The sequence below is a fragment of the Myotis yumanensis genome, unplaced genomic scaffold, assembly GCF_028538775.1.
Source record: "Myotis yumanensis isolate MYYU_CA2020_CCGP unplaced genomic scaffold, mMyoYum1.0.hap1 SCAF_12, whole genome shotgun sequence".
Taxonomy (NCBI): domain Eukaryota; kingdom Metazoa; phylum Chordata; class Mammalia; order Chiroptera; family Vespertilionidae; genus Myotis; species Myotis yumanensis.
In genome coordinates, this window is record NW_027223763.1 from 2,623,845 (window position 1) to 2,649,552 (window position 25,708).

At 56.4% G+C, this 25,708-nt stretch overlaps 1 protein-coding gene across 3 annotated transcripts in view; it reads left to right on the forward strand.

Moving 5' to 3' along the window:
* TSC1 (TSC complex subunit 1) overlaps positions 1-22,998 on the forward strand; it is a 36,864-nt gene extending 13,866 nt beyond the window's left edge. For 2 of the 3 annotated variants that reach the window (XM_070430376.1, XM_070430375.1), the window contains exons 4-23: positions 142-245; positions 1,246-1,398; positions 3,430-3,574; positions 4,711-4,865; positions 5,178-5,251; positions 9,348-9,523; positions 10,587-10,699; positions 11,219-11,330; positions 11,619-11,737; positions 13,236-13,305; positions 13,678-13,782; positions 14,023-14,581; positions 15,966-16,009; positions 16,614-16,780; positions 18,067-18,249; positions 18,982-19,092; positions 19,670-19,792; positions 20,705-20,892; positions 20,969-21,130; positions 21,459-22,998. In XM_070430376.1, the coding sequence (XP_070286477.1) occupies positions 142-245; positions 1,246-1,398; positions 3,430-3,574; positions 4,711-4,865; positions 5,178-5,251; positions 9,348-9,523; positions 10,587-10,699; positions 11,219-11,330; positions 11,619-11,737; positions 13,236-13,305; positions 13,678-13,782; positions 14,023-14,581; positions 15,966-16,009; positions 16,614-16,780; positions 18,067-18,249; positions 18,982-19,092; positions 19,670-19,792; positions 20,705-20,892; positions 20,969-21,130; positions 21,459-21,981 (3,386 nt within the window). In that variant the 3' untranslated portion in view covers positions 21,982-22,998. The remainder of the gene's footprint in view (positions 1-141; positions 246-1,245; positions 1,399-3,429; positions 3,575-4,710; positions 4,866-5,177; positions 5,252-9,347; positions 9,524-10,586; positions 10,700-11,218; positions 11,331-11,618; positions 11,738-13,235; positions 13,306-13,677; positions 13,783-14,022; positions 14,582-15,965; positions 16,010-16,613; positions 16,781-18,066; positions 18,250-18,981; positions 19,093-19,669; positions 19,793-20,704; positions 20,893-20,968; positions 21,131-21,458) is intronic. The other variant, XM_070430377.1, reaches the window with a different exon arrangement.
* Positions 22,999-25,708: the final 2,710 nt, after the last annotated feature.

Here is a 25,708-nt window from a genome sequence, read left to right on the forward strand (position 1 = left end):
GTGAAGCAGAGATAGAGTGCTTCGTACGACTTTGGATAACGTGTGGAGAAACATTTTCTGGATTTTGTGACAGGCAGCGATTTGAGGTAAATTTAGAATGTCAAAGGAAGTGACTCTGAGAACCCCCCTTTCTTTCTTTAGACCGGGGGCCAATGCTTGTGAACACCTTGGTGGACTATTACCTGGAAACCAGTTCTCAGCAAGTATTGCACATCCTGACTACCTTGCAAGAGCCACACGATAAGGTAACTGCAGGGGCAGAGTGGAGCGTGGGAGATGTTCTCCCGAGTGGGGTGCCGGTTCCTCCGCACACCCCTCTGCAGGCTCTGGAGCTCCCCTCCCCCCCCACCTCTGCCACCACGGGGCCTCGTTCCCAGGTGTCACCATACGTAAAAGTCACCCGCAGGACCTGTGTCTCCGGAAAAGTTTGCAAAGTGAAATAAATTCCAGAGGCTTTTTAAGATCTTGCTGTTTAAAGAAATCCTGGAATCCCAGTACTAGAATGGTACAGGGCCACTTCAGTTCACCAAGTGCCCCTTGTTAAACCCATGCTTTGAGTCGGGTTTTTCAGCTTCTAATTAATCTGGGGAAATCGTAAGTGCAAACTAACGGGACTGATGGATGAGTCCAGCTTCCCAGCGCTGGGAGGGCCCTTACGTTTTGCTTTTGCTTTATGTTGGCCGGTGGTTGACAGCTAGCAGAGCACCGTGACGGCAGATTTTGGGGCATCTTGCGGTTGTAGAGAATATGAAGACCTTGCCGTCTTGTTCTTTCACTCTGGGCTGAATTTTAACTTCCACTCCTTCCTGATCTATATTTGGGGCCGAACCCAGCAGCCGGGCTCCTGTAGCAGTGAGTGAGCTTCCAGCAGGGCCCTCACAGCTTCAGCACCGCAGGCTGGGGCCTTGGTGATGGTAAGAAGTGGCCTGTTTGTGCCTCAGAAGGAGGGCCTGCCTGCCTCCCCCGAAGACCTGTGTCATGGGACCCTTTTTCAGGAAGTGCAGGCTGTCCTCTCAGGCCAGATGGGACAGTGTTTTGTTTGCCAACATGGTTTAAATCTTGAACTTGACCTCTTTACCTGTGTGACCCTTGCTGTACATCTTGGGAAGCCTCGGGGGCCGGGGGTCCATCACTGTGGCCTTTGTGTGAGCCTCGTACATGCATCCAGGGGTCTCCCTTGGTTCCCTTGCCCCCCCGCCTCCCAGCTTTACTGAGATACGTTTCCCTGTTCTCTCACACTTCTAGCATCTCTTGGACAAAATGAATGAATATGTGGGCAAAGCCACCTCTCGGTTATCCACGCTCTCGTTACTGGGGCACGCCATCCGGCTGCAGCCGCCCTGGAAGCATAAGCTCTCTCAAGCACCTCTCTTGCCTTCTCTGCTAAAATGTCTCAAGGTACGACGTGTGTAAGAACGTGAGCGAAATGGCCTCGTGCGTGTCGTTTCTGAAATGTTGGGTCCCTTCCAGGAAGCGCGCTATTGTAAGCTGAGAGTTTGGAAACCCCAGGCGTTGGGGGTTTCTCCGAGTGCAGAGTTGGGCTGAGTCGTTCTCAGGGCGTCACTGATGTCCAGTAGCTTTTGCCCAAGCAGATACGGTGACGTTTCAGCAGGTTGGTTCTCTTTCCCAAGCCTCTCCGATGTCGTCCTTGGCGAGCCTTCCCTCAGGTGAACATATGCTGGCTCGTCTTTGGGAACCCCGTTCCCAAGCGCCTTTTAGCTAACGGAGTGAGGGCTCGAAGGCCTGTCGCCATGGACACGTGGCTGCCACGGCTCCCACCGGCGCTGCTGACCGCTCCCTGCTCTGGCACCACCCGCAGTGTTCCTGCGCAGAGTCCGCCTAAAGAGAGCCTGATGGGTGGAGTGCGGCAGGGGCTCGCTGGGCCACCCAGGGCTCTGTTCCTCTGTTCCAGTTCCTGGACTTGTTTCCGGCGGTGAAGTAGGAAACGTGGTTAATGTGAAGCGCTCGCTCCTCCCAGAGACATGATAGTAGCGGAGTGTTTACCGCGGGCTCGTCTGGCACAGCACCTGCAGAGGGGCTTGTGACTCTGCCAGTGGGGGGACTAGCGGCTTTAGGGTCCCTGAAGGTGGGTCCCAAGGAGTCACATTGACGGTGTCATAAAAACATGCATGTGGTATTGGGGAAAAATAGGAATAGTTTTACCAACTTATTAAATTTTTAAATCTTCACCCAAGGATGTTTTTATTGATTTTTAGAGAGAAAGGAAGAGAGATGGAGAGAGAGAGAAACATTGATTGGTTGCCTTTCGTACATGCCCTGTTGGAGCCCCAATAGGGTATTGAACCCGCAACCTAGGCATGTGCCCTGATCGAGAATCAAACACAAAACTTTTTGGTGTACGGGACGATGCTTCAACCCATCAGCCACCTGACCAGGGCAATAACTTAATTTTTTAAGCTGTTGGTTGATGAGGTTATAATCCAGTTTTGAGGCACCCTATTTAATTCAGAGTCCAGAACTACTCATCTTTTCCAAAAGGGTAAACCTGGACAATTACTCTTGGGCTGTTACCCAAGCCTTCAGTTACGATGTTGTACGATGAGGGTTCATCCTTTTTACCGGAACTCATACATTCTCCTAAGAGCATTTTATACTCTTACCAGTAGATGGCTGCCATCACAAAAGGGACGGGCTTGATGTGAAAACTAAGTATATTTAAAACTTCCTTTCCAGACGTATAGATTCCTTTTTAAATAGGAATAATGAGTGTCTTAGCCTCCACGGGAGTCTTGGTTACTATCTTGTTGCTTAAATCTGAATTCTAGTCACTTGGCAAACAGCCTTGATGTGGTCACGGGCCAGGTGAGACGCTCTTACAGTCCAGGTGCTCAGCACCCATTGGCTGCAGTGTCTTTATTAGCCCACAGTGAACACTCGCTGTGCGGGTTGTAGACATGGTCAGAGGTCACCATATCGCCTTTTATTTGCTGGTTTCTAAATACTGTGAAGGTGAGCCTTTAAGGACTCCTGGTAGTGCTATGCTTATTTCTTCTTAAGTTATACTTTGTTGTGATCCTTTGAAAAAGTGTATGACTTGTCAATGTGGAGTGGTTTTTTTTAATTGACTGTAAAAAGGTAAGCATTTTAGGATTTAGTTGCATGAACAAAAACAGCTGCATTTCTCTGTTCTGATAAAAAGTAGCCTCTCCTGCTTCCAGATCCTGCTCCCAAGTCCTCGGGCTTGAGGAGTGGGCATCGCCCACCCAGGTTAAGCTCCTCTGGGATGTGGGTGCCTGGTTCCGGCACCAGCTCCTGCAGCCGGGCTGGCCCTCAGCAGCTCCTGTGGAGTCGCTGTAGTGCTGTCCCTCCAAGCCCTGAGGGCCTTAGGGGCGGGGCTGAGTCTGAGCGAAGCTCTCACTGGGCCGGTGGCGTGCAGTCCTGCACCTGACGGGTGTTCCTTCTTCGCAGGTGGACACTGATGTCATCGTCCTCACGACCGGCGTCCTGGTGTTGATAACCATGCTGCCCATGATCCCCCAGGCAGGCAAGCAGCACCTCCACGACTTCTTTGACATCTTTGGCCGCCTTTCGTCGTGGTGCCTAAAGAAACCAGGTAAAGACTCCTGCGTACCTGCAGGGGGTGCTTTCATGGACGAGCAGGGGGTGAGCGGTGAGGGAAGATGTGTCGACTTCTGTAGCTGGCGTGGGTGTTGTCACCAGCCAGACGAGGAAGTAGCTGGGGGTGTCCACTGCCGGCAGGACCAGATGCTGTGCGATGCCTTTCTTCCGTTGGCTTAAAGGGTTCCTCCTCTGAGAAGCGGAGTGGCAGGAGGTAAAGCTCCCTGCCTTTTGTTGACCCCTGCCGGAGCAGGACATTCTTGCCTCAGTGCGCTGGTCTGACAGGACACAGGCCCCTGGCCCTGTTCCCGTGTGTGTGGGAGGAGGGAGGGCACTGCCCGTCCCACCCGCGTTCTCGTTCCACATGCAGTGGACTTGGGAACCTCGGCAGGCAGCCCGCTCTGTCAGGGTGCCTCCAGCTGTGAGCACGGAGGTGCACCCTGAAAGGATGAGCCCTGCGGCTCCGGCACAGCCCCTGGGGCCCGGGATGGAGTCGCCTCTGGGGCCGGGTGGGCTGCTCGTTCAGGAGGGCCTTTCTGTCCCCGTGGACTTGCGGTTCCCAGCGGCCCAGGCAGGGCTAGGTTAACTACGCTTTCTTTCTTCCACTCTCAGCTCTGGTAAAGCGAATGTCAGGACAGTAGCTGAGATACTGCTGATTTTAGAAGGTTCTCACACATTTGGTCACAAATACTTAAGCCTTGCTGGGCACCACGCACAGTGCGAGGCACTGAGGACAGAGGCAGCAGGCAGTGCCGTTCTCAGGAAGCAGCTGAGCCAGGCAGGGCAGGAGGATGAGAGGTGTTGGGGCCAGCAACTGTCCCAAAGGCGGCTCGGTGTGGGGAGGCGCTGGGGGTCCCTTTGGAGGGATGACTGGAGAGGAGGCAGAGTTAGCTCAGTCAGACCTGAGGGTCGCTCCACGTGGAGGGCATGTATCCAGGGGCCATAGGGAGCCACCGATGGATTTTCAGGGGGGCTGGCGTGCTCACCCTGCGTTGTAGAAAGCCACTCTCACTCGGGGGGCAAAGGGGAGGGTCCGTGAGCAAGGAGTCAGGTGGCAGCTTCGGGCTCGTGTTTGCCAGGCCCACGTCAGCCTTGTGTCTGGCTGAGGCTCCTGGACACGCTCCTTTCCAGGCCATGTGGCGGAAATCTACCTGGTCCATCTCCACGCCAGCGTCTATGCCCTCTTCCATCGCCTCTACGGGATGTACCCTTGCAACTTCGTCTCCTTCCTACGCTCCCACTACACCATGAAGGAGAATCTGGAGACCTTTGAGGAAGTGGTCAAGGTAAAGGACAGCCGTGCAGCCAGGCGGCACTTACTCCTTTTGTATTAAATGCTGGAGGGGAATTCTGAAAAGATGACCCTTCCCCCAGCCCAGGGCCCCCACCCCAGCCCTGAGCAACCATGGGCTGCCCTCTGCCTTGATGGGCTTTGCCTGTCGTGTGCTGTGTGGCCCTGTGACGGGCCCTTCCCTTCACACGGTGTCCAAGCCCCCTCCCCGTCGCAGCGTGCATCAGCACTCGCTCTTTTTACTGTCAAATACTGTCCTGGTGCGTGGCGATAGTTAAGCCTTCCATTTGTCACCGGACCCTTCCAGCCAATGATGGAGCATGTGCGGATTCACCCGGAACTGGTGACCGGATCCAAGGACCATGAACTGGACCCCCGGAGGTATGGAACCCCCTGGATAGTCCTCAGCTCTCTGGCGAGATTGCAGTGGGATGGGGAGACGTGCGCTTGAGAGGTCACTGGGGAGTGTGGGTTCTTCTGCTCGTGAAGGCAGTCCCTGGAAAGGACTTGTGCAGCGAAAGCTTCCGGTGCGTCTGAAACACCCCGAGCAACAGGAAATGGAGATCCCCCCGGGGGCGTGTGGCCTCAGCCAGTGGGCTGGGGAAAGTCGGAGGGAGGGAGGCTGGGCCCCTGGGTCCTTCGTTCTGCTCCGCCAGGTGCTCCCTTCCTCCGTGGAGAAACAGCCTGCGCAGTTCCTGATTGGAGGATACAGGCACGCGGAGGGCCAGGACCGAAAGGGGGGAACGGGGTGGAACTCTGCTTCCCGAGCTATGAGAAGCTCCTCTCCCCCCACACCTTTCCCCGCCAGCAGCCAGGCCTGTGCCCAGGCCGGTGATGCCAGTCCTCAGTCACTTAAAGCAGCTCCCTGTGAGGTCTACAGAGAGAAGCACAGGACGTGTGTGCAGCACGAAATAATAACACGAGCAGACTTCCAGGTCGGAGTCCTTCTCACTCGGCTGTTGGGAGGTGGTGTCCAGTGCCCCTGCTCCCAGCGCTGCTGTGGACACAGGGCCTCTGGCCGCTCACCCTCTTTGTCGATGGGTGTTCGCGGGGCCTGTGGAGTCTTTCCTTTGTTTTCTGGGATTTCCTAGTGCTGTCCCTTGGTGAGTCTGTTCTCATTGTTCGGTCTGGGAGCTCTGTAGATTCTAGGAAATGCTCTATTTACGCGTGATTTCCTTGCCTCCATCGTCTCTGTCTTTTCCTACAACTCCTGGCATTGAAATTGGGACCCCCAACACGGTTCTCTGCTCTTTCCCACTCGCCTGTTTCTTCTCTGCTCTCTTGTTTTATTCCCTGAAGATGTCCTATCGTTAGTTTTTAATCCTTCTGTTACAGCCTTTGCTCCTACCATGTTCTTGATACCTGAGAGCTGTTTCAGTTCCTTGAATGCCCTTTTTTATAGTGGCCTGTTTTTGTTTTTTAATTTTTAAAGTAATTCTTTTTTTTAATATATTTTATTGATTCTTTACAGAGAGGAAGGGAGAGGAAGAGGGGTAGAGAGCTAGAAACATCGATGATAGAGAAACATCGATCAGCTGCCTCCTGCACACTCCCCACTGGGTATGTGCCCGCAACCAAGGTACACGCCCTTGACTGGAATCGAACCCGGGACCCCTGAGTCCACAGGCCGACGCTCCATCCACTGAGCCAAACGGGTCAGGGCTTTAAAGTAATTCTTTATTGTTGAATGTATTACATATGCCCCCCTTTTCCCCCATTGGCCCTCTCCAGCGCCCCCCCCCCCTCATTTTTGTTTTTGGATGCGATCTCATGTCTGTGAGAGTGTGGAGAGTTGGGTTTTAGGAGGTTGTACAATTGGGTGTGTGTTCAGTCTATTAACTTGGAAGCCTCCTGGGTCAACTTATAGAGCCTCCCTCACCTCGATCGGCAGGAGTTATCTGGCTTTTGAAGAAAGCTCTAACTCGGAAGGTAAGACTCCAAGGTGAAGAGAAGGAGGTAGAAGCAGTGAGCATACAGAAGCAGCAGGAAATGTCAGTAGTGGCCACGAGGAAGGGAACGGTCCCACTAAAGAAAGAGCCCTCAACAATGAAAATGGAATCCAGAATAAACCTGCAGGGACAGCGGGAAGGTAAAGCCGAGCTGTCCCAGGGAGCAGAGTCAGAGGGCGGGAGGAGCAGCCGGGAGGAGGATGGGAAACAGACCGTCCGTCCAGGAGCCCAGCGGCCAGCACGGAGCTTTAGACAGAGGGACCGCTTGGTGGGGGACAAACTGCGAAAGAAATGATAGAAGAAAATTTCCAATGCAAGTACAAGTAATACACATGCATTTCCCGATCAGAGGAACTTAGTGTTCAGCTTAATCAATGTAAAAGGATGCTGCCAAGGTTCAGTGTTGTGAAATTTCATGACACCAGAGATAAACCTTTTAGAGAAAAACAAAGCAAAACAGTAAGGATCAGAAATCAGAATGGCGTTAGCTTCTGAATCACCTTCAAAACGGAGGGAAAGGGTTTTCTTCCCGGCCAGCTGCCTGTTGAGTATGAGACGTTCTCAGATATGCAGGGACTCACATTTGCCCCATAGACCCTTCCGATGAGCACTGAGCACGGGTTTCACCAGAATGCGGGCGAAGTCCAGGGGGCTGGGAGGGATTTCTCAATACTACGCTGACTTTACACTGTCACATTTCATTGACTCTTAAGATGCCACTGATCAACAGGATGTACTTGTATTTTCTTAAGCACACCCGAGAAAGAAAGAATACCAAATACACCACATGTGACTGGTTAGCCTGTGCTTCCCAGTTTCAGAGAGATTACAATTGAAAAGTCCCTTTAAGACAAGAAGTTACTGTAAGTGCATCTGTTACTGTGGTTAAAATAAAACATCCCTGCGATATGCACTTCGTCGTCTTCGCTGAGGTCCGTCTCCTCTGTGTGAGCATGTGTCCTGACTCTTGCTCTCACTGAGAATGTGGGAGGAGACTAGCTCCCCTGCCCCAGGTGTCAGAGGCTGCCCCCAGACCCTCACCTGCTCCTGACCCAAGAGGCTGCATGGGGACCCCAAGGCCCTGCCTCCAGGGCAGCTGCCTGAGGCCCCGCACCCGGCTCTGTCCTGTGTGTGATACCACGTCCCCCCATCTCGGCGGTGCTGAGCGGTCTAGGACCATTGCGTAGGGAGGATGTTTTCCAGGGGAGCCGTGGTGCGGCTGGTGCTGCTGGGCTGTTCTTTGTAAGCTTCAGAACACAGAGGCGAGAGCAAACGATGTGGTCCCCAAGGAGGACCGTTACACCTGAGCAAGAAAACGCGTTAGCTATTCCATTTCGTGCATTTGGCAAACACTGAGAAGGAAAGGAACACACCCATGTCTTGTTCTTCTCATTTGAATTAGTGGGAGCATATCCGTTCGTGTATCTCTGCGTAGTTTTGTTTGTTTGGTTTTTTAATATATTTTCATTGATTTCAGAGAGGAAGGGAGAGGGGGAGAGAGATAGACACATCAGTGATGAGAGAGAATCATTGATCAGCTGCCTCCTGCAGGCCCCCTACTGGGGATCGAGCCTGCAACCCAGGCATGTGCCCTTGACCAGAATCGAACCCGGGACCCCTCAGTCTGCAGTCCAACGCTCTAGCCACTGAGTGTTTTGTTTCCTTTACTCATGTAATATATCCTGAGCATTTGCTGTCACTTAATCTTTGAAAGCATGATTTGTAAAGCCAACTTTAGTAAGGTATAATTTAGATACAATAAAGTTCATCAGTTTTGTTAAGTTTTGACAAAAGTCTCAATCGCAGTAGAAGAATGTTCCCTTGCTCAGGAAGCCCCTTCCAGGCCGCCTGCCCTGCCGGCGACTGCGGACCTGCCGACAGGGTCACAGTCTTTCCCCTGCAGAGTCTCTGGCTGGACTTCGGTTGCTTCCTCCCTTCTTCCCATAGCGGGCTGTGCTGTGCTGTGCTGAGCACGGTGTACTTCGCCACGTGTGTGTCTTTCCCTGGGCCATGCTCTTAGCAGAACTGTGGCTCCCAGATCAGAACCCTCAGACACGTCTGTACATTTCCTTGGGGGCTTTCTCTAGGGTTGAGACTTCCTGCGCCATGTTTGCGCGGAGGATGGTTTAGAACCCCAATACTTTGATAAGTGGCCTTAAGTCATGCTCAGCTACCTGGCAGTTTCCAGGCCTCCCTGATCTTCGATTACCTTCGTTCCAAAGGAGATTTTCCCTGGTGACTGCTCTGCACAGTTTGTGTTGTATTTTGAGGCCAGGCCTATTTTTTTGTTGATGAAATTTTTCTTTCAGTTTAGTGCCTGGTAAATTGATATAACCACTTTCAATGGGGAGGATATCGGTTTGTGAAATGAATGCCTAATTTCTGATCAGTACTTCTTGGGCTGGTGTGTTTCTGCCTTGTTCTTTGCTAATCACAGGTCAGTGGCTGGCTGGAGTTAGCGCTCTTATGGATTTGATTAATTAAATGGATTACAGCTTTCATTTCTTGACTTTCTTTGCCTTTTACAGGTGGAAGAAGTTAGAAACCCATGATGTTGTAATCGAGTGTGCCAAAATCTCTCTGGACCCTACAGAAGCCTCGTATGAAGATGGCTATTCTGTGTCTCACCAAAACTCAGCCCGCCTTCCCCCTCGTTCAGCCGACGTCACCGCAAGCCCTTACGTGGACACACAGAATAGCTTTGGTAGGAGGGACCCTGGTACTTCTCTGCCTCCTGCTTTGGCCCTAGAAGGCATTGTTGATTTTTGTTGACTTTATTTTTCTTTTCCTAGACCAGTGATGGCGAACCTATGACACGCTTGTCAGAGGTGACACGCGAACTCATTTTTTTGGTTGATTTTTCTTTTTAAATGGCATTTAAATATATAAAATAAATATAAAAAATATAAGTCTTTGTTTTACTATGGTTGCAAATATCAAAAAATTTCTATATGTGACATGGCACCAGAGTTAAGTTAGGGTTTTTCAAAATGCTGACACGCCGAGCTCAAAAGGTTCGCCATCACTGTCCTAGAAGAAGACTTAGGTCAGCTCCTAGACCTAGGAGCAGTTTCCCAAATATTAAAACTTAGAATTTGCCTCCATTTCCGCTGATTAATTCCTCTTTCAAGTGTAATTTAGGCCTATGTCCTTGGTCTCCTGCCTGATCATGTGCCAGCAGACTTGCTGTGCCTGCGATGCTTAACAAGGAAAATGGGTTTAAGTATGTGACTTCTAGGCTCCTGTGCATAAGGGAGTCTTCCTGCTTCTGCGACACTTGTGAGGCCTCTGGGCTGCAGCACTGACGTGTGCCCGAGTGCGCGGTGTGGAATGGGTTGCTGCAGAGTCCAGGTTGCTTGGCAGGCAGCCCCCACCGAGGCATCATCCGGCCTCGCTTTCTCAGGTTTCCCTCCAGGCCCTCCTGCACTCATTTCCAAAGAGCACTGTGGGGTGTTCCTTGCCCCCCAGGATGTCAGGGCCCTCAGATTCTCTTTAAATGCAGAGAACTGAATATCGTTGGAAGTTGAAAAGACGTATTTTTTAAACAAATTTAATTTGAGAGAGAGAGAGACACCGATGCATCATCCCACTATCCATGCATTCACTGGTTGCTTCTTGTACGTGCGCTGACTGGGGACCAGCCCCCGTTGGTGGACACAACTGCTCCAACCAGCTGAGCCACCCAGCGAGGGCGAGGTGACCAAAGCGTTTTGTCAGAATAACCAGGCCACACACCGAGGCCGTGTGCTCTTTCCCTTTCGTTGCAGGGAGCGTGACTTCCACCCCTCCCTCCGTGTCCCGGCCAATGTCCAGCACGCCAGGGCAGCTACCTCCGCCTCTGAGTTCCCCTGCGCCGCGGCTGTCAGCTGAGGCCCCGCAAGTACGTCCCATAGCGCGCCTGCTTCTTCTCTGCTCGCTGCTGGCGCTGGCCACTGGCATCGGGCTTTAGCACGTGGTCTGGGAAAATCTCACTGCTCATTTCAGAAAGTTATTTTTAAAGATGGGTTACATTAGCAAAACCCACTTTCTCTTAGAGTCTAGACCAGCCGTGGGCAAACTATGGCCCGCGGGCCGGATCCGGCCAGTTTGAAATGAATAAAACTAAAAAAAAAAAAAGACCGTACCCTTTTATGTAATGATGTTTACTTTGAATTTATATTAGTTCACACAAACACTCCATCCATGCTTTTGTTCCGGCCCTCCGGTCCAGTTTAAGAATCCATTGTGGCTCTCGAGTCAAAAAGTTTGCCCACCCCTGGTCTAGACTTACAAATGCAACGTGTCCCTTGATAGAGCTTTAATGAGGTGCCTCTTTCTAGTTTGAAGTGGCCACCGCCCAGGGACGTACACGTTGGGCGAGTGGTCCTTGCTCATCCCGACATGCTTACTGACTTCCCAGGCTACTCTCTGGAGCCCATCTCTCGTGTGCGGCATGGCCACGCCTCCCACCTCCCCTGGAAACGTGCCGCCTGACTGCTCCCAGCCCTACAGTAAAGCCTTTGGTGCCCCTGGTATGTCTGCCTCGGTGGGTTTGGTTGGGGGTGGTGGGCCTGCCATTTATGACCAGGAACAGTCTCAGGTCTGACTGTGTTTGGGGACTTGCAGCAGTGAACCTGGTGTTGACACTAATGCAAACCTCGGGGGCTTCCGGAACATGTAGAGGGAACCTAAAACAAGAGCCTGGCCTGGAGCCCTGCAGTGAGCTCTAGCAGCTTTCCTCACTGTGACAGGCCGCCGGGAACGTGGCAGCTCCGCAGTTGGGCCCAGTGACTGTGCGTTCTGCCCTTGTCTCTGAGCAGGTGGAAAAGGAACTCCCTCGGGAACCCCGGCGACCTCTCCTCCGCCCGCCCCGCTCTGCCACTCGGATGACTGCGTGCACGCCCCACTCCCCCCGCCCACAGCCGCACCCCCCCGGAAGGTATGCTCGGTTCGCCCTCTCCCCAGCACTGTGGCCGCCTGCTCACTCACTTCGTGAAGCCTGTCATGCCAGATAGAGGTCCCCCCTAAAGTGTGGTGGCTTTAAACAGACAGCTGACAGGGAGCAGCCAGCAGCTCTCCAAGTGGGGCAGCTGACTCGGCCTGGAGCCTCTCCTGGAACCCGTGGGGTCAAAAGTGCTAGCGCAGTGATACTGAGCTGTCCTTTGCCCCTTGACTGCGTGGAACTCCTGCTGTAGGAAACGGTGGTGAGCGCCTGGCCCCTCAGTGTGAAGGGCCCACCTGTCCTGGCAGGCATTACAGTTTCTTCCTGGACTGGTTTCTCTGTTTAAAAGAAAAGGAAAACAAGCAAAAAAACTAACGTAAGAATATTCTGTGGGAAGCAGTGAAAGTTGTTAGTTTATCAGATCCTGGCCTTTGGGAACATGATTGTGTAACTCTCTGTAGCGGCAGAGGACGTGCAGGTGAGCACTGCTCACACCAGGTGGCGTGACCTCAGGCTCCTGCGAGGGTCAGGCCGAGAGCTGACCAGCCGCCTTTCCTCCCGAAGCTCTGATTTTATTGAAGAGCTGGCTGGCGCTGGTCTTCAGACCCGAGTGTGGCCAGCAGTTAGTTTAAGTGATGAACTGAGCCTGTCTCTTCAAGATAAACAACTGACAGCATTTGTTGCCAATGATAAAAATTCAGCTCTCAGGTGAAATTGGAATATTAAAACACTGGCACGCGCCCCCACAAGCTGGATAGCTTCCCCTAGTCTCTCATGTGAGATTGAAGGTCTCGGGAAGCTTGGTTAGTCCTTCGCGTTGTCAGCATTGAATAGTGAATTGTTTTAACATGACTCGGTGAGCCAGTCTCTGCCAAATGCCCAGAGAACGATGCTACAGCCTCATGCGTGGTGAAGGCGCGTTTGTGCACATGCCAGGCAGGCGGTGGATAACACGCACATGGAGCGTGAACGGCCATGGCTTCAGGTTTCACACCGTAAATAACGCTAAGAAGTAACCCTTGTCAGGTGTGGGTGCGACAGCAAGGATGTGACCGCCGTCTGTTAACATCATTTACTTCTCACCACGGCTTGTCCGGAGTCCCAGCGTTTTCCTCACATGTTTAGCCAGAACCGTAGGCAGCAGCCGGAAGGCAGAGGCGGCGGGAGCGCCCAGCTGCTTCCCTGCAGGGATCCGAGCAGCTGCAGGAATGGACAGCAGCTCTGCTAGCCTCACCCGTTCCTTCTTGTTTAATTGAATTAATGAATATTCTTAAAACTTCCCTTTTAATTCCTAATCCAGTAACTTTCAAGAGATATAACATAACCACACAGTAAACAAAAAGTCCTGGGATTCTCAACAGTTTTTAAGAACATCCAGGCGTTCGAGACCAAACAGTTTGCTAATCTGACAGCGCAGATACTTGGGGTGTTTCTCTTACGTCTGGGGACGGGTGCTCAGCCTCGCCGAGTGATGTAAATGTGCTCATCTTTTCAGGAGGAGAGAACAGATCCGGCCCGGCCCTGCCTGCACAGACAGCACCATCTTCCCAACGACCGCGGTCTAGGTACCGTCTCCTCTTGTTGGGTTCCGTGTGGGAACGGGACATTCTGGAACGCTGCAAACCACTGAGCCTAGAGACACCAAAGCCAACCTGATAGTAATGCACAGCCCTATGCGAGTGCAGTTGAGTGCCCGTGCGGAGCTGCCAGCCTGTGGTTTTACCTGTTCTCTGAGCGTTAGGAACGGAGATTTCCTTCCTGTGGGGCTAGTGTTGGGCCCCGTCAGTTAGAGTGTGGCAGTGCTGGAGCTCTGCCGCCCGGAGAGCCCTCCCAGCCTGTCCGTCCAGCAGGAGTCGTTCCGGCACCTCCGTGACGGGAAGCGTTTCGGTTCCAGTGGTTTCCCGCATGTTTCTCTGACTCAAGTTGTCTGTTTCTAGAAGAACTTCCTGGCAGCAAAGGTGCTGTCACTCTCAGTGACCTTCCAGGGTTCTTGGGCGGCCTGGCCTCCGACGAAGACAGCATTGAGAAGGACAACGAAGAAGGTAACGTCCGGGCTCCGGGGCCTGGGGAGGTGGCGAGAGGGTAAAACCCTGAACCGGCCTCGCACCAGCACGCAGGGCTGGCTTGGTGCTTCTTCTCTTGGGGAGAAAAGATGGGAGGTGAACTCGGGGTCCAGGGCCAGGTGAAGGGATGCCGCTCTCTACTGCCCTCTGGTGGCAGTGCCTGGCCCTCCCCAGGGAGCCCGCTCACTGGGGTGTCTCTGTCTCCCTCCCTCCCTTCAGCGGCAATTTATAAGGAACTTTCTGAGATCACGACGGCCGACACCGAGCCCCTGGTTCCTCGAGGAGGCTTTGACTCTCCCTTCTACCAGGACAGTCTCCTGGGCTGTCCGAGGAAGACCCCATCAGCCACCACCGGCGCTCAGGGCGCCAGTGTGCACCCCGAGCCTCTCAACGCGTCCCTGGACAAGCTTGGGCCTGACACACCGAAGCAAGCCTTTACCCCCATTGAGCTGCCCGGCGGGGGCCGCGACCAGAGCCCTGCCGGGAGCGGGGAGCACCAGACGCCTCTGGAGACCAGGATCCTCACGCCCAGCCCCTTCAGAGTTCCGTCTCAGCGGAGCGCGGGCTTTGGGAGCGGGCAGCCTCCTCCCTACGATCATCTTTTTGAGGTGGCGCTGCCCAAGACTGCCCATCATTTCGTCAGCAAGAAGACCAAGGAGCTCGTGAAGAAAATGCCAGGAAATGCAGAGGAAGCCTGTGCGCCCTCTGCCTCCCCGCTGGAGGTGCTGGACAGGCTGATCCAGCAGGGCGCCGACGCGCACGGCAAGGAGCTGAGCAGGTGAGGCGCCGCGGCTCCGTCCTCCGCAGTGTCTGTCCCGTGTGACATCAGAACGTGGGAGGGCGCAGGCTGTGTGCTCTGGCTGCTGCTGCCGCCGCCTTTGCGTGCACAGGGCGGTGTGTGTCCTCCAGATGCGCACACTGACCTGGACCGTCCCATTTTAACACGAGTCTTCCTACCTCGACGTAGGCCGTCTGTGCCCTGCGCTCTGAGGACGTTCTGAGGCTTCCACGCGGCTCTCAGTGCAGGGGAGCTTGTGGCATTTCAGAAGCAGGCGTGTGTGTCACAGGGCCCTCTGCTGGCCGCAGGTGTTCTGCTTGCTGACAGCTCACTGGGTGGGAGATCAATCAGCAGCCTTTCCATGCAAGTTCAGGGGCCCCTCCCCCGGGAAGGCACACGGGATTTCTTAGAGATCTTCTGAGACACTCTTCAACCCTTCTTTTATTTATTACTTTTTTTCTTTTTTCTTCAACCTTTCTCTTTATTACCCTTTTCAAAGGATGTTCAGGGACAGCGTGAGGGAAGTTTGAATTCTGGGTCATTTCTCAGCAGGTTCTTGGGGAATGTTATTTTTCTTTTTCTTCTGTATTTCCCAGAGATTGTAATATTTAAAATCTCTCTCTTTCTTCTTTTTTAAGATTGAGTTTGGAGAGGGAGGAAGAGAGAAGCATTGATGTGAGAGAGAAACATCAGTTGCTCCCAGTCTCCCCCCGATCGGGAATTGAACCTGCTGCCTTCTGGTGTACAGGACCACCCACTGCGGTGGTGCTCTAACCAACTGAGCCTCACCAGCCAGGGCTAAGATTCCACCCCCGCCCTTTTTTCTAAAATATATTTTTCTATTGATTTCAGAGAGGAAGGGAGAGGGAGAGAGAGTTAGAAACATCAGTGATGAGAATCATGTATCAGCTGCCTCCTGCACACCCCACACTGGGGATTGAGCCTACAAGCTGGGCATGTGCCCTGACTGGGAATTGAACTGTGACCTCCTGATTCATAGGTGGACACTCAGCCACTGAGCCACGCCGGCCGGGCTAAGATCCATTTTTAAATGACATTCAGTGTAATAGGCCCAGGTAAATTACCTACTTTTTCCTTAAACTTGGGGGACAGGCGTGTCTCACCCAGAGCTGCTCCCCATGTATTTCAGTAGAGGATTGAAAACAGGCAGCTCGCAGTGTGTTTGGTTACCAGTCACCTTGAAAGCTGAGCAAAACTCGCCAGCCACAGAGTGAGCTCGGCCTCCCTTGAATGGGCTGTGAGGCTCCTGGGCTGCCTCCACGGGGACTGGGAGCTGAAGGCTTTCTTGGGCACAAGGAGGGACCTGGCCTCGCTGCGGGTACGTAAGATCGCTAACTTTATGATTCAAAACCTTTCTTCCCAGGTTGTCTTTACCCAGCAAGTCTGTCGACTGGACCCACTTTGGAGGTAAAGTTGTAACTTTAGCTCCAGATCCAGCCCACATGGGCCTGCCTGCCTGCCTGTTGCCTTTTCTGTCCCCGAGGGAGGTGCTTTATAGGAAGCAGAGTCCCCCTTCGCTGCTGTTCCAGCCCCTTAACTCTGTGCTTGCTAAAGAGTATCCCAGGTGTCGTAAAGTCAGCATTTCCTGTTTTTGAAAAGTGGCAAAGACCATGCACTTCGCAGTAGAATTGCAAAAAGTGCAGACCTCTCGCCCGGCCTCGGCTTCCCTGGGCTAAGCCCCAAGTGCAGGAGGTGGTACTGGGAGTTTTTTGGGGGAAAGGTATCGGGGAAGGAAGAAAAGGAATCTCAGAAGTGTACACATATGGCTCCAGTTTGCGGAGAAAAGGAAAGAACGCTCTCAGAGTGTCACCACAGTGTGCCCTTAGCAAGGGACGTGGGTGGCAACACTTCCTCACCTACTGAGTGCCTGCGAGGCGCCCCGTGGTCAGTGCCAGTGGGTGGCAATCTCTTTCTTAAAGAATTGTTTCTTGAGCTGAGAGACCCTGGGTGGGGCTTGATTGAACGCCATGTAAAAGGCATCTCTGCCACCCTCCCTCTGCTTTAAAATCAGGCTCTCCTCCCTCAGATGAGATCCGCACCCTCCGTAACCAGTTGCTTTTACTGCACAACCAGTTGCTCTATGAGCGCTTTAAGAGGCAGCAGCACGCTGTCCGGAACAGGCGGCTCCTCCGCAGGGTGATCAGGGCGGCGGCTCTGGAGGAGCACAACGCGGCGATGGTGAGCGCTGAGGGGTGGGCGGCGGTGGTGGGCGCTGAGGGGTGGGCGGCGATGGTGGGCGCTGAGGGGTGGGCGGCGGTGGTGGGCGCTGAGGGGTGGGCGGCGGTGGTGGGCGCTGAGGGGTGGGCGGCGATGGTGAGCGCTGAGGGGTGGGCGGAGATGGTGGGCGCTGAGGGGTGGGCGGCGGTGGTGGGCGCTGAGGGGTGGGCGGCGGTGGTGGGCGCTGAGGGGTGGGCGGCGGTGGTGAGCGCTGAGGGGTGGGCGGCGGTGGTGGGCGCTGAGGGGTGGGCGGCGGTGGTGGGCGCTGAGGGGTGGGCGGAGATGGTGGGCGCTGAGGGGTGGGCGGCGGTGGTGGGCGCTGAGGGGTGGGCGGCGGTGGTGGGCGCTGAGGGGTGGGCGGCGGTGGTGGGCGCTGAGGGGTGGGCGGAGATGGTGGGCGCTGAGGGGTGGGCGGCGGTGGTGGGCGCTGAGGGGTGGGCGGCGGTGGTGGGCGCTGAGGGGTGGGCGGCGGTGGTGGGCGCTGAGGGGTGGGCGGCGGTGGTGGGCGCTGAGGGGTGGGTGGTGGTGGTGAGCGCTGAGGGGTGAGTGGTGGTGGTGAGCGCTGAGGGGTGGGTGGCGGTGGTGAGCGCTGAGGGGTGGGTGGTGGGCTGGGCCCTTCGCTGCCGTAGGAGCAGCCCCTGAGGCAAGTCAGTCCCGCCCTTGCTCTGCTCCCTGGTGTGACTGGGGTGGCTGCCTCATCTCTGAGGTTCACACAGGAGTGGCTGCATCTCTGGGCTCCCGCATCTCTGGGCTTCCTTGCAGCTCTTGGAAGCCGTGGGGACACCTGAATTCTTTGTTTATTCGTGATTGGCTCGGATGATAACGGGGTCAAAAGATTGTTTTGTTTCTCCAAATGTGAAACCAGCTCTCCCGAAGCTATTTGATGGCCCCAGATGTGTGGCACAGTAGTGCAGCCAGTTAGACCTGGAGACTGGCCGTGGCTCTGCCACTTAGAAAGTAGGTGAGCCTGCGGCAACCGCCGGGTGGCGTGTAACTGAGAGGAGTACCCGCTTGCTGAGTGCTGGCCAGGGCGAGCGTCCGTGATGTGCATCCCTTCGGTGACCTGATGGGAAATGTGGGAGCCCTTGAGCTAGAGCCCAGCCAGATAGAGCGAGCTGTCAGGGTCTGGACCTGTAGTATGGTTAAAGGGCAGCTAAGACTTTAGATGAAGTGTTTGCATTTGAACTTGAGCATCACTGCCCATGTTGGAAGGCAGCTAAAATGATGGCATCTTTGGTCTCTGCTAGAAAGACCAGTTGAAGTTACAAGAGAAAGACATCCAGATATGGAAGGTCAGTCTGCAGAAGGAGCAAGCCAGGTACAGCCAGCTCCAGGAGCAGCGGGACACGGTGGTCGCCCAGCTGCACAGCCAGATCAGGCAGCTGCAGCACGACCGGGAGGAGTTCTACAACCAGAGCCAGGAGCTGCAGGTGCGCCGCCGCGCAGGCGTCCCCGAGGGGCACACACACCCGTGCTGCTCCGCACAGGCGAGCCCTTCCCCCACACGGTGGCTGGGGCAGGTCCATTTGACTTAGGGAGCGGTCCCAGCACCCTCAGTGTCAGTCATTTGTCCTGGCTCCGCAGCCAAACAGATAGAGAAGTTCTGCTGCTCAGGTAGATCTAAACAACTGAGTGGTACTTGTCCTGACAACGTAGGAGCTGTTTAAAATAATATACATAAACCTAAGAAACTTAAGTTCCTTTTTCAATGGCACAGCCACTGGCCAATGCTGTGTGCGCCCTTGGGCACCGCACAGAGGTGCAGGCCTGGGTCACCGCAGGTCCCGTCTCTTACTGGGTTTTGCGTGGTGATCTGATCACATTGACCACCTGACACGCAGCTTTGCAAAGAGGTCCTCATCCCCGGCAGGGACACCTCTTACTGACCCTGAAGGCCCTCCAGCCGGTAGTGCGCGTGATGGCCAGCAGGTGTCACTGTGTTTCCCTCCCGCCCCCATCAGGGGCGTTTGCTGCCCACTCCAGGGCTCCGTGGGGCAGTTTGGGGCCTCGGGGTCTGAGGCCTTTGTTACACAAATCAGGAACTCGCCATAGTTTACTTTTTAAAACAAAGACTTATTTCCTGATGCGCCACTGAGGGAGAGGGCGGTGGCTCTCTGGGGGGCAGGCCTGCTGGCGCTCTGAGCCGGCATCTCCCTGTACAGACGAAGCTGGAGGACTGCAGGAACATGGTGGCCGAGCTGCGCCTGGAGCTGAAGAAGGCCAACAGCAAGGTGTGCCACACGGAGCTGCTGCTCAGCCAGGTGTCTCAGAAGGTGAGGGCGAGTGGGCCGCTCTGCCACTGGCCTTCCTCCTCCAGAGGGGCCCCGGCAGGGAGCTGTGAGTCCGGGAGGGGCCCCCCGCAGGGAGCGCGCCTGTCCCTTCCGCTCGGGACAGTGGGTCAGGGGCTGGGTGCTGTTGAACACCCTGTGAGTGTCCTGGGAAGTCTCTCCACACCCTGTTCGCATAAATAGGCCAAGTTTGTTCAGTTTTGAGCTGTGATTCTCTCTGAGGTTCACTGCGCTGCTAGAAATCCCTTAGTCAGGAACGGCGAGTCTTCCCGGGACCGAATGCCCTGCTGCGGTCCTGCACACCCCTCTCCCAGCATCCTGTGGTGGCCACCTCGGTGTGGACGTTGGCACTTTTCTTTTTTGCCGGCTCCATTTAAAGTGCATTTTTGTCCATTTCATCGCCCCTGGGTGCCCCCTCCACACCAGCGGAGGGTTAGGGAATTGAAACCACGGAGTTGTGGATTCCGCCCTGGCACTGCAGTGGTGAGCTGCTGCTCCCCCAGTGGCCGCCTGCCAGCTGTGCGCTGTGGGTCTTTCACCGCCTGTTCCTGTGTTTGGTCAGCTCTCCAATAGCGAGTCGGTCCAGCAGCAGATGGAGTTCCTCAACAGGCAGCTGCTGGTGCTCGGGGAGGTCAACGAGCTGTACTTGGAGCAGCTGCAGAACAAGCACTCGGACACCACCAAGGTAGGCCGGAGGGACGCGGGACGGCGCGGGGCGGGCGGGGGCAGGCCCTCACTGGTCACAGAGTGGCTTTGTGAATCGTTTCCCCAAATGGCGCTGCGGTCCTGTGTCCCGTCCCCACCTCTCCCTGGCCTGGCCACACAAGCACTTCTCAGCATCACACAAGCCTGCTTCCCCATTGGGTTGCTTTGAAATTAAGTCAGGTGTCTGTGCAGGCTCCTGATGGTAGTGGGTACCAAGCAGGTGATCGATGTGTCCCTTCTCTCACCCAGGCCCCTGTCCTGGAGGGCGGGGCAGGGCAGGGCGGGGGAGCCGGGTCTGTGTAACGGAGCACTCGGGACCGAGAGTGCGGACTGCTGTGCGTGTTCTCCTTCCTTTTATTGTTGAGTTTAGTTTCAGCAGGTGGTGGCTCAGTCCTGGTGGCGAGGCCAGCAGCAGGCTGGTCTTATTAACTAGTGCCTCGCCAGTGGTGTTGGGACAGTTTCGCGCCTGTGTAAACAGGCCGGGGTAATGTTAGCGAGCGAGCTGGGAGTGGGGTTTGATAGTACACGCTCAGGCGTTTCCTGTCACCGCGTCTCCATCACACACGTTCCCACTACTGCGCTCTGAGCGGCTCAGACCCAGAGGCGTGGCCTTTTCCCGGGGCTGCTCCTGAGCCCGCAGCCCGCAGGTACAGGCTCCTCAGAGGGAAGGTCCTGCGGGAGTTCATCTAGAAGCTGGCTCCCACTTACTGGGAAGTACAGTGGCTTTGGGAAAAGAAAGGGGAACCTACAGGATAAGAGAACCTCTGAAGAGTTTACTCAGAGGCACCTGCCAGGTCCTGGGGGAAGGCAGAGGGTTCGAGCACTGTGCGCCCTCAGTGTTCCTCCTGTGGCTGCGCCAGGCGGCCGCGTGGTGACTCGGCCCCTCTCCTAGGAAGTGGAGGTGATGAAGGCTGCATATCGGAAGGAACTGGAGAAGCACAGGAGCCACGCGCTCCAGCAGAGCCAGCGGCTTGACACCTCCCAGAGGCGGGTTTTGGAGCTGGAAGCTCAGTTGGCCAAGAAAGACCACCTTCTCGTGGAGCAGAAGAAGTACTTGGAGGACGTCAAACTCCAGGCCAGGTAGCTCCACGGGGGCATGGGAGGGGTCGCGGGCGCGCGAGTGGCTGGGTTCCCACGTGGCCGCTTTGTCTTCCAGAGGCCAGCTGCAGGCCGCCGAGAGCAGGTATGAGGCTCAGAAACAGATCACCCAGGTGTTTGAGCTGGAGGTCTTAGAGTTGTACGGCAGGCTGGAGAAAGATGGCCTCCTGAAGAAACTTGAAGTTGAAAAAACAGAAGCAGCGGAAGCAGCAGAAGAAAGGTAGGAGCAGGGGCTGCGCGGCCAGCGTGGGCAGCGGTTCCCGCACGTGGCACGTGCGTTCCAGAGCCCCCGACGCCCCGTCCTCAGGACACCCTGCGACCTCTCCCTGTCCCTTTCCTGGGCCCCCGTCGCTGATGCGCACAGGAAGCGCCCACGCTTGAGGCTGCATCTAATGTGCCTGCTGTGGCTCGGGTGTCCCCAGTGAGGGCCTCGCTTGAGCCCGTTATAAACGCCGAGCGATGGGCAGAGTTTGATGTCAGCGTGAGCCCCCACCTCCCAGACACGGACCCACAGTCACCGATGCTGTTCTCTCCCCGCTCCATTGCAGGCCGGACTGCTGCAACGACAGCTGCTCGGATCCTGTGAGAGGGCACAGCGACACGGTGTCTGGCCACAACGGGGAGACCAGGCCCCCCCGACCTGGCAGCACCCGGGGCGGCGGAGGCAGAGGCGGCGGGGGCAGCAGCAGCAGCAGCAGCAGCAGCAGCCAGCTCTCCACACCGGAGAAGCCCCCGACCCAGAGGGCAGGCCCGTTCAGCAGCCGCTGGGAAACCGCCACGGGCGAGCCCTCCACCAGCATCCCCACGACGGTGGGCTCCCTTCCGAGTTCCAAAAGCTTCCTGGGCATGAAGGCGCGAGAGCTATTTCGGAACAAGAGCGAGAGCCAGTGTGACGAGGACGGGGTGACCATCAGCAGCCTTTCTGAGACGCTCAAGACGGGCGTGGACATGGGCATGGAGGCCAAGACCCCCCTGAGCCCCGACGGCCCACGCCCGGCGCCTCCCAGCCCGGACAGTGTCGGACAGCTCCGCATCATGGACTACAACGAGGCTCACCAGGAGCACAGCTAAGCTGGCGGCCAATCAGTGTTAACTCCTTAGACTAGACAGGAGGGCGGGTGTGTCCAAGGTTGCTGCTCCCAGGGCGAGAGACCGGCTCAGGGCAGAAGTGGGATGGAGGCCTTTTGACAGCTGCCTGAATGCGGAACGGTTTTTGGATCTGGCGTTGAAATGCCTCTTCCCTCCTGCCTCCTCCCATTGACCTCGCAGCGTGTACTAACCGAGGGCCAGTTTGCATTCCTCACCGCTTGGTTTTCTTCCTCCCCACAAGGTTGTGTCCTTTGAACCAGTGCAATATGAGGCCAAATCTCTAACACCACTCGTCCCTGAAGCCCGGAGAGCTGGGCCGCCCGTTAGCCAGGTGGCAGGCAGTGTGTAAGCTGTCTTTTTTGCTGGTTTTGGTTCTGAGGTTCAGCGTCTTAATCAGTGGGTTAAAAGAACAACGGTTCAGTCCCCTTCCGTCCTGGCGGTTCCGATAAGCTTCTAGAAGGTTCTGTGTGAACAAAGGTTGGTTGGAAAGTCGGAGCTGGCGCTATGGGGACCGGGTGCCCTTTGGGACGCTCTGTCCCCTTCCCCACTACCTCTTATTTATTTGGTGTTTGCTTGAAAGCTGGTACTGGTCTGACCACGGCTGGTGTGGGCACGCCTGCTATTTGCAGGCGGAAGGGTGGTGGGGAGGAGCCGCCCTCCAGACAGGGCTGTGCTGGCGGAGCCTGGGTGGCTGTCAGTCCGTGTGTCCCGGGCACCTCTGTGTCAGCTGCCCTGTGGCGCTGCAGCAGGACGGCTCTGATGGGCCCAGAGCTGCCTCTCAGCCCACGTGACCTTGTTTCTCAGGCTTCAGAGCTCCTCACTAAGTAGGTTCTAGGCCACCAAAAAGGTGACAGCTTTTACATCGGTTCAGGGACCCCGGCCGCCGTGTGCTCGGGGCAGGGGCACCGGCCGGGGCAGGGGCACCGGCCAGAGCACTGGCTGGCAGAGCAGAACTGGGCAGATGCGCCTGAAATAAACTCCGGAAGCCTGAGAATTCTTGCCTGGTGTCCAGTGGGGGGGAAGGGGGGCTGGGAGGGGGGAAGCACTGCTGCTTTCTGTGCTCGGAGTCGCAGTCGACCACAGATGGGAAAGGCACCCCCCCGCATGGGAGGGGGGAGGTTCTGTCAGAGGGCAATAGACGCCCTGGCATCCCTCCGCAAGGGGCTGGGTGGTGAGAGGCCTGCGTCCTGTGCTGTGAGCTGACCTCTCGGGGCAGGGTCTGTGGGCGTGACTGACTGGCCCGGCCTGTCAGAGGCTGTCGGGCCCGGCTCCACCTGTTTATCTGGTGCCCCGAGGAAGCTGGACATCCAGGACATGCCAGAGCCTGGCTCAGCCTCTGAGGCGAGCAGAGCTGCAGGGTAGCTGGCCAATCCCAAGGCCCGTCCTGAATGCTTGTCCCGCCCACGCTCAGGAGATGGGGACACCAGTCCCTTGTCACTGCGTTTCTCCCACTGGCTGGCAGGGGCGAGGAGGCGCAGGGGAAGAAGGGAGAACAGTTCTAAAAGTGGGCAGATTGTGAAAGGGCAGGGAGGCGGAGGCAGCGTGGTGAAGGGGCTGAGGCTCCACGGAGGTCTCTGTGCCGGCCCCTGGCGTGACCCTCCCGCCCGGTGTCTGTCTGCCCAGCGTTCCAACCGCCCTGAGCCCGAGGAGCTGCGCTCCGACCCCTCGGTTGTGGGGGCCGTTGGTTTCATTCATCCGAGGTATGGGTTGAGGCCTGGAGTCACGTGGCAGTGACCCAGCCAGAGGCCTCCGTCGTCAGCTTTGTGGGGTTTGGAATGGATAAACCTGCAAGAGGCAGCAGGCGGCCTGATGCCGAGCATCCTCCAGGGCGGGAGGCCAGCCTCAAGGCAGCCCTGGGGATGGGTGTCGGGCAGAGCCTGGGCTGACGGCGCTGTGGTGTCACGGGCTGGTTGGGCGGCCTCCGTCCGTCACCGGGCACGCTGCCTGAGCTCTGTCATGTCCTGGTCCCCCCGACACTGACCCGGCGGCACAGGCCTGAGGGGACCGCACTACAGGACCCCTGGGGAGTCGGGGAGACAGCAGCATGGTCTCCACGGGCAGTCGCCCCTGGATCCGCGGCAGGTCACTTAGCACAAGGTTCTGTGACAGACGCGAAGTTAAGGGTTTAAAAGGCTTTGACAAGGTCCTGCCGACACATAGGAACACTTACTGTGGGGTTGGAAGCAGCGCTGGCATGAGGGGAAGCTGCCCGAGTGCACAGGCAGGTGGGAGCCCGTGCCTGGGCGGAGGGGTCTTAGGGTTCTCCTTGGAGACGGGGGCCAGCTTTGTGAGGCGGTGGGTGGACGGGACCTCCCTGGGCCCGTCAGCATTTTTCAGGAGAGAAAACTGCCAGACCTTTGGGAATAAGCTGCTGACGGCCCTTGCTGGGCTGTGAGTGGAGAGAAGCGATGGGTGAGCTGCTCTGTGAGCCGGAATATGTGTAGGCCTTACGGGGGAAGTGGTCGTTGGAAGGTGAGCTGTTACGGTCCAGGACCAGGTCCCAGGAGCCACTGACAGCGGGGCAGCAGCCACAGCTCCACGCCCAGCTGGCCCGTTGGCAGCAGACGGGTTCCTGGTGTTGCTGTCGAGAAAGATGGAGCCGCCGCGCGGGCCATGGGTGGCGGCGTGCTGGTGGCGAGGAGGGTGTGAGCAGGGCGGAGACTCTGGCAGATGCGCTCTGACTAGCCCAGGGCAAGTGCACCGAACACCGGAGCAGGCCGCTGGCAGGAAATACCGAAGAACCGATGAAAGAAGGGGCTGCCCCGTTTTCCTGAGTACGAGCGCTGGGAAGGGGAGTGTGGCCGGTTTAGGAGGGTTGGAGGGCGTGCAGGTGGCGGGCCGCCGCCTTGTGTACAGACAGGTGGTCCCTGGAGCAGCTCAGCCCCACCCAAGAGTGTGTCTCCTGTGGGGGGAGCGGCTGACCCAGATCCCGTCTCTGCTGCAGTTCCACTCCTGTGGCACGTGCTTGAAAACCGACCGCAGTGAGCATTGGTCAGTGAATCCGGCCTGAGGAGGTGTGTGTGTCTGTTTACATTCAGAGTTAGAGCCCCCCCCCCCGCCCCCCGCAACTGATTGCCCTCCATTAAGCTTTTCTCCAGCGGGAAGGAACCTGAGGTCCGGGCCTAGCTCCAGATGCTGCTGTGACCCTTTGTCCCCAGGTGGCTCCTGTCTCCACCATGACTCGGATGTGCCAGGGAGAGCGTGTTTCTGCCCTTTCCATGCCATCTGCAGTCCTTACCGCTCGCCCGAGAGAGAGTGGCTGGAGGGACACGGGACACCTGCCTGGGACAGTCAAGTACCTGCGCCCACAACTGCTTCGGCCTTGAAAGGAGTTGATGAAGGCAGAGGCGCGTTCTCCCCTTCCCCTCCTCTCCCTCCCCTTGCTCCCCTCTGCTCCCCTCCTCTCCCAGGGCCACAAAAATGTCCCTGCTCTGGCCCAGGGGCAGCTGGCCCGTTGGGAGGGTCTCCCAGGGACACCCTGAGAGTCTGCAGCGGGCGCTCTGGCTCAGGAGGCAGCCGGGCACGTGGCCCTAGGAAGGCCCAGGGATCGCTTCTGAGACGCCGTGGACCGCAGACACCTACGGAGGAGCAGACTGGCCGACCAGACCTAGTTCTGTGGCTCAGTCCTGATCCAGCGCGTGCGGCCGGCCTCCATGAGGAGGAAGGGTCTCGTCACTGCAAATGGGTTTTTTAAACTGACTGCTTTTAG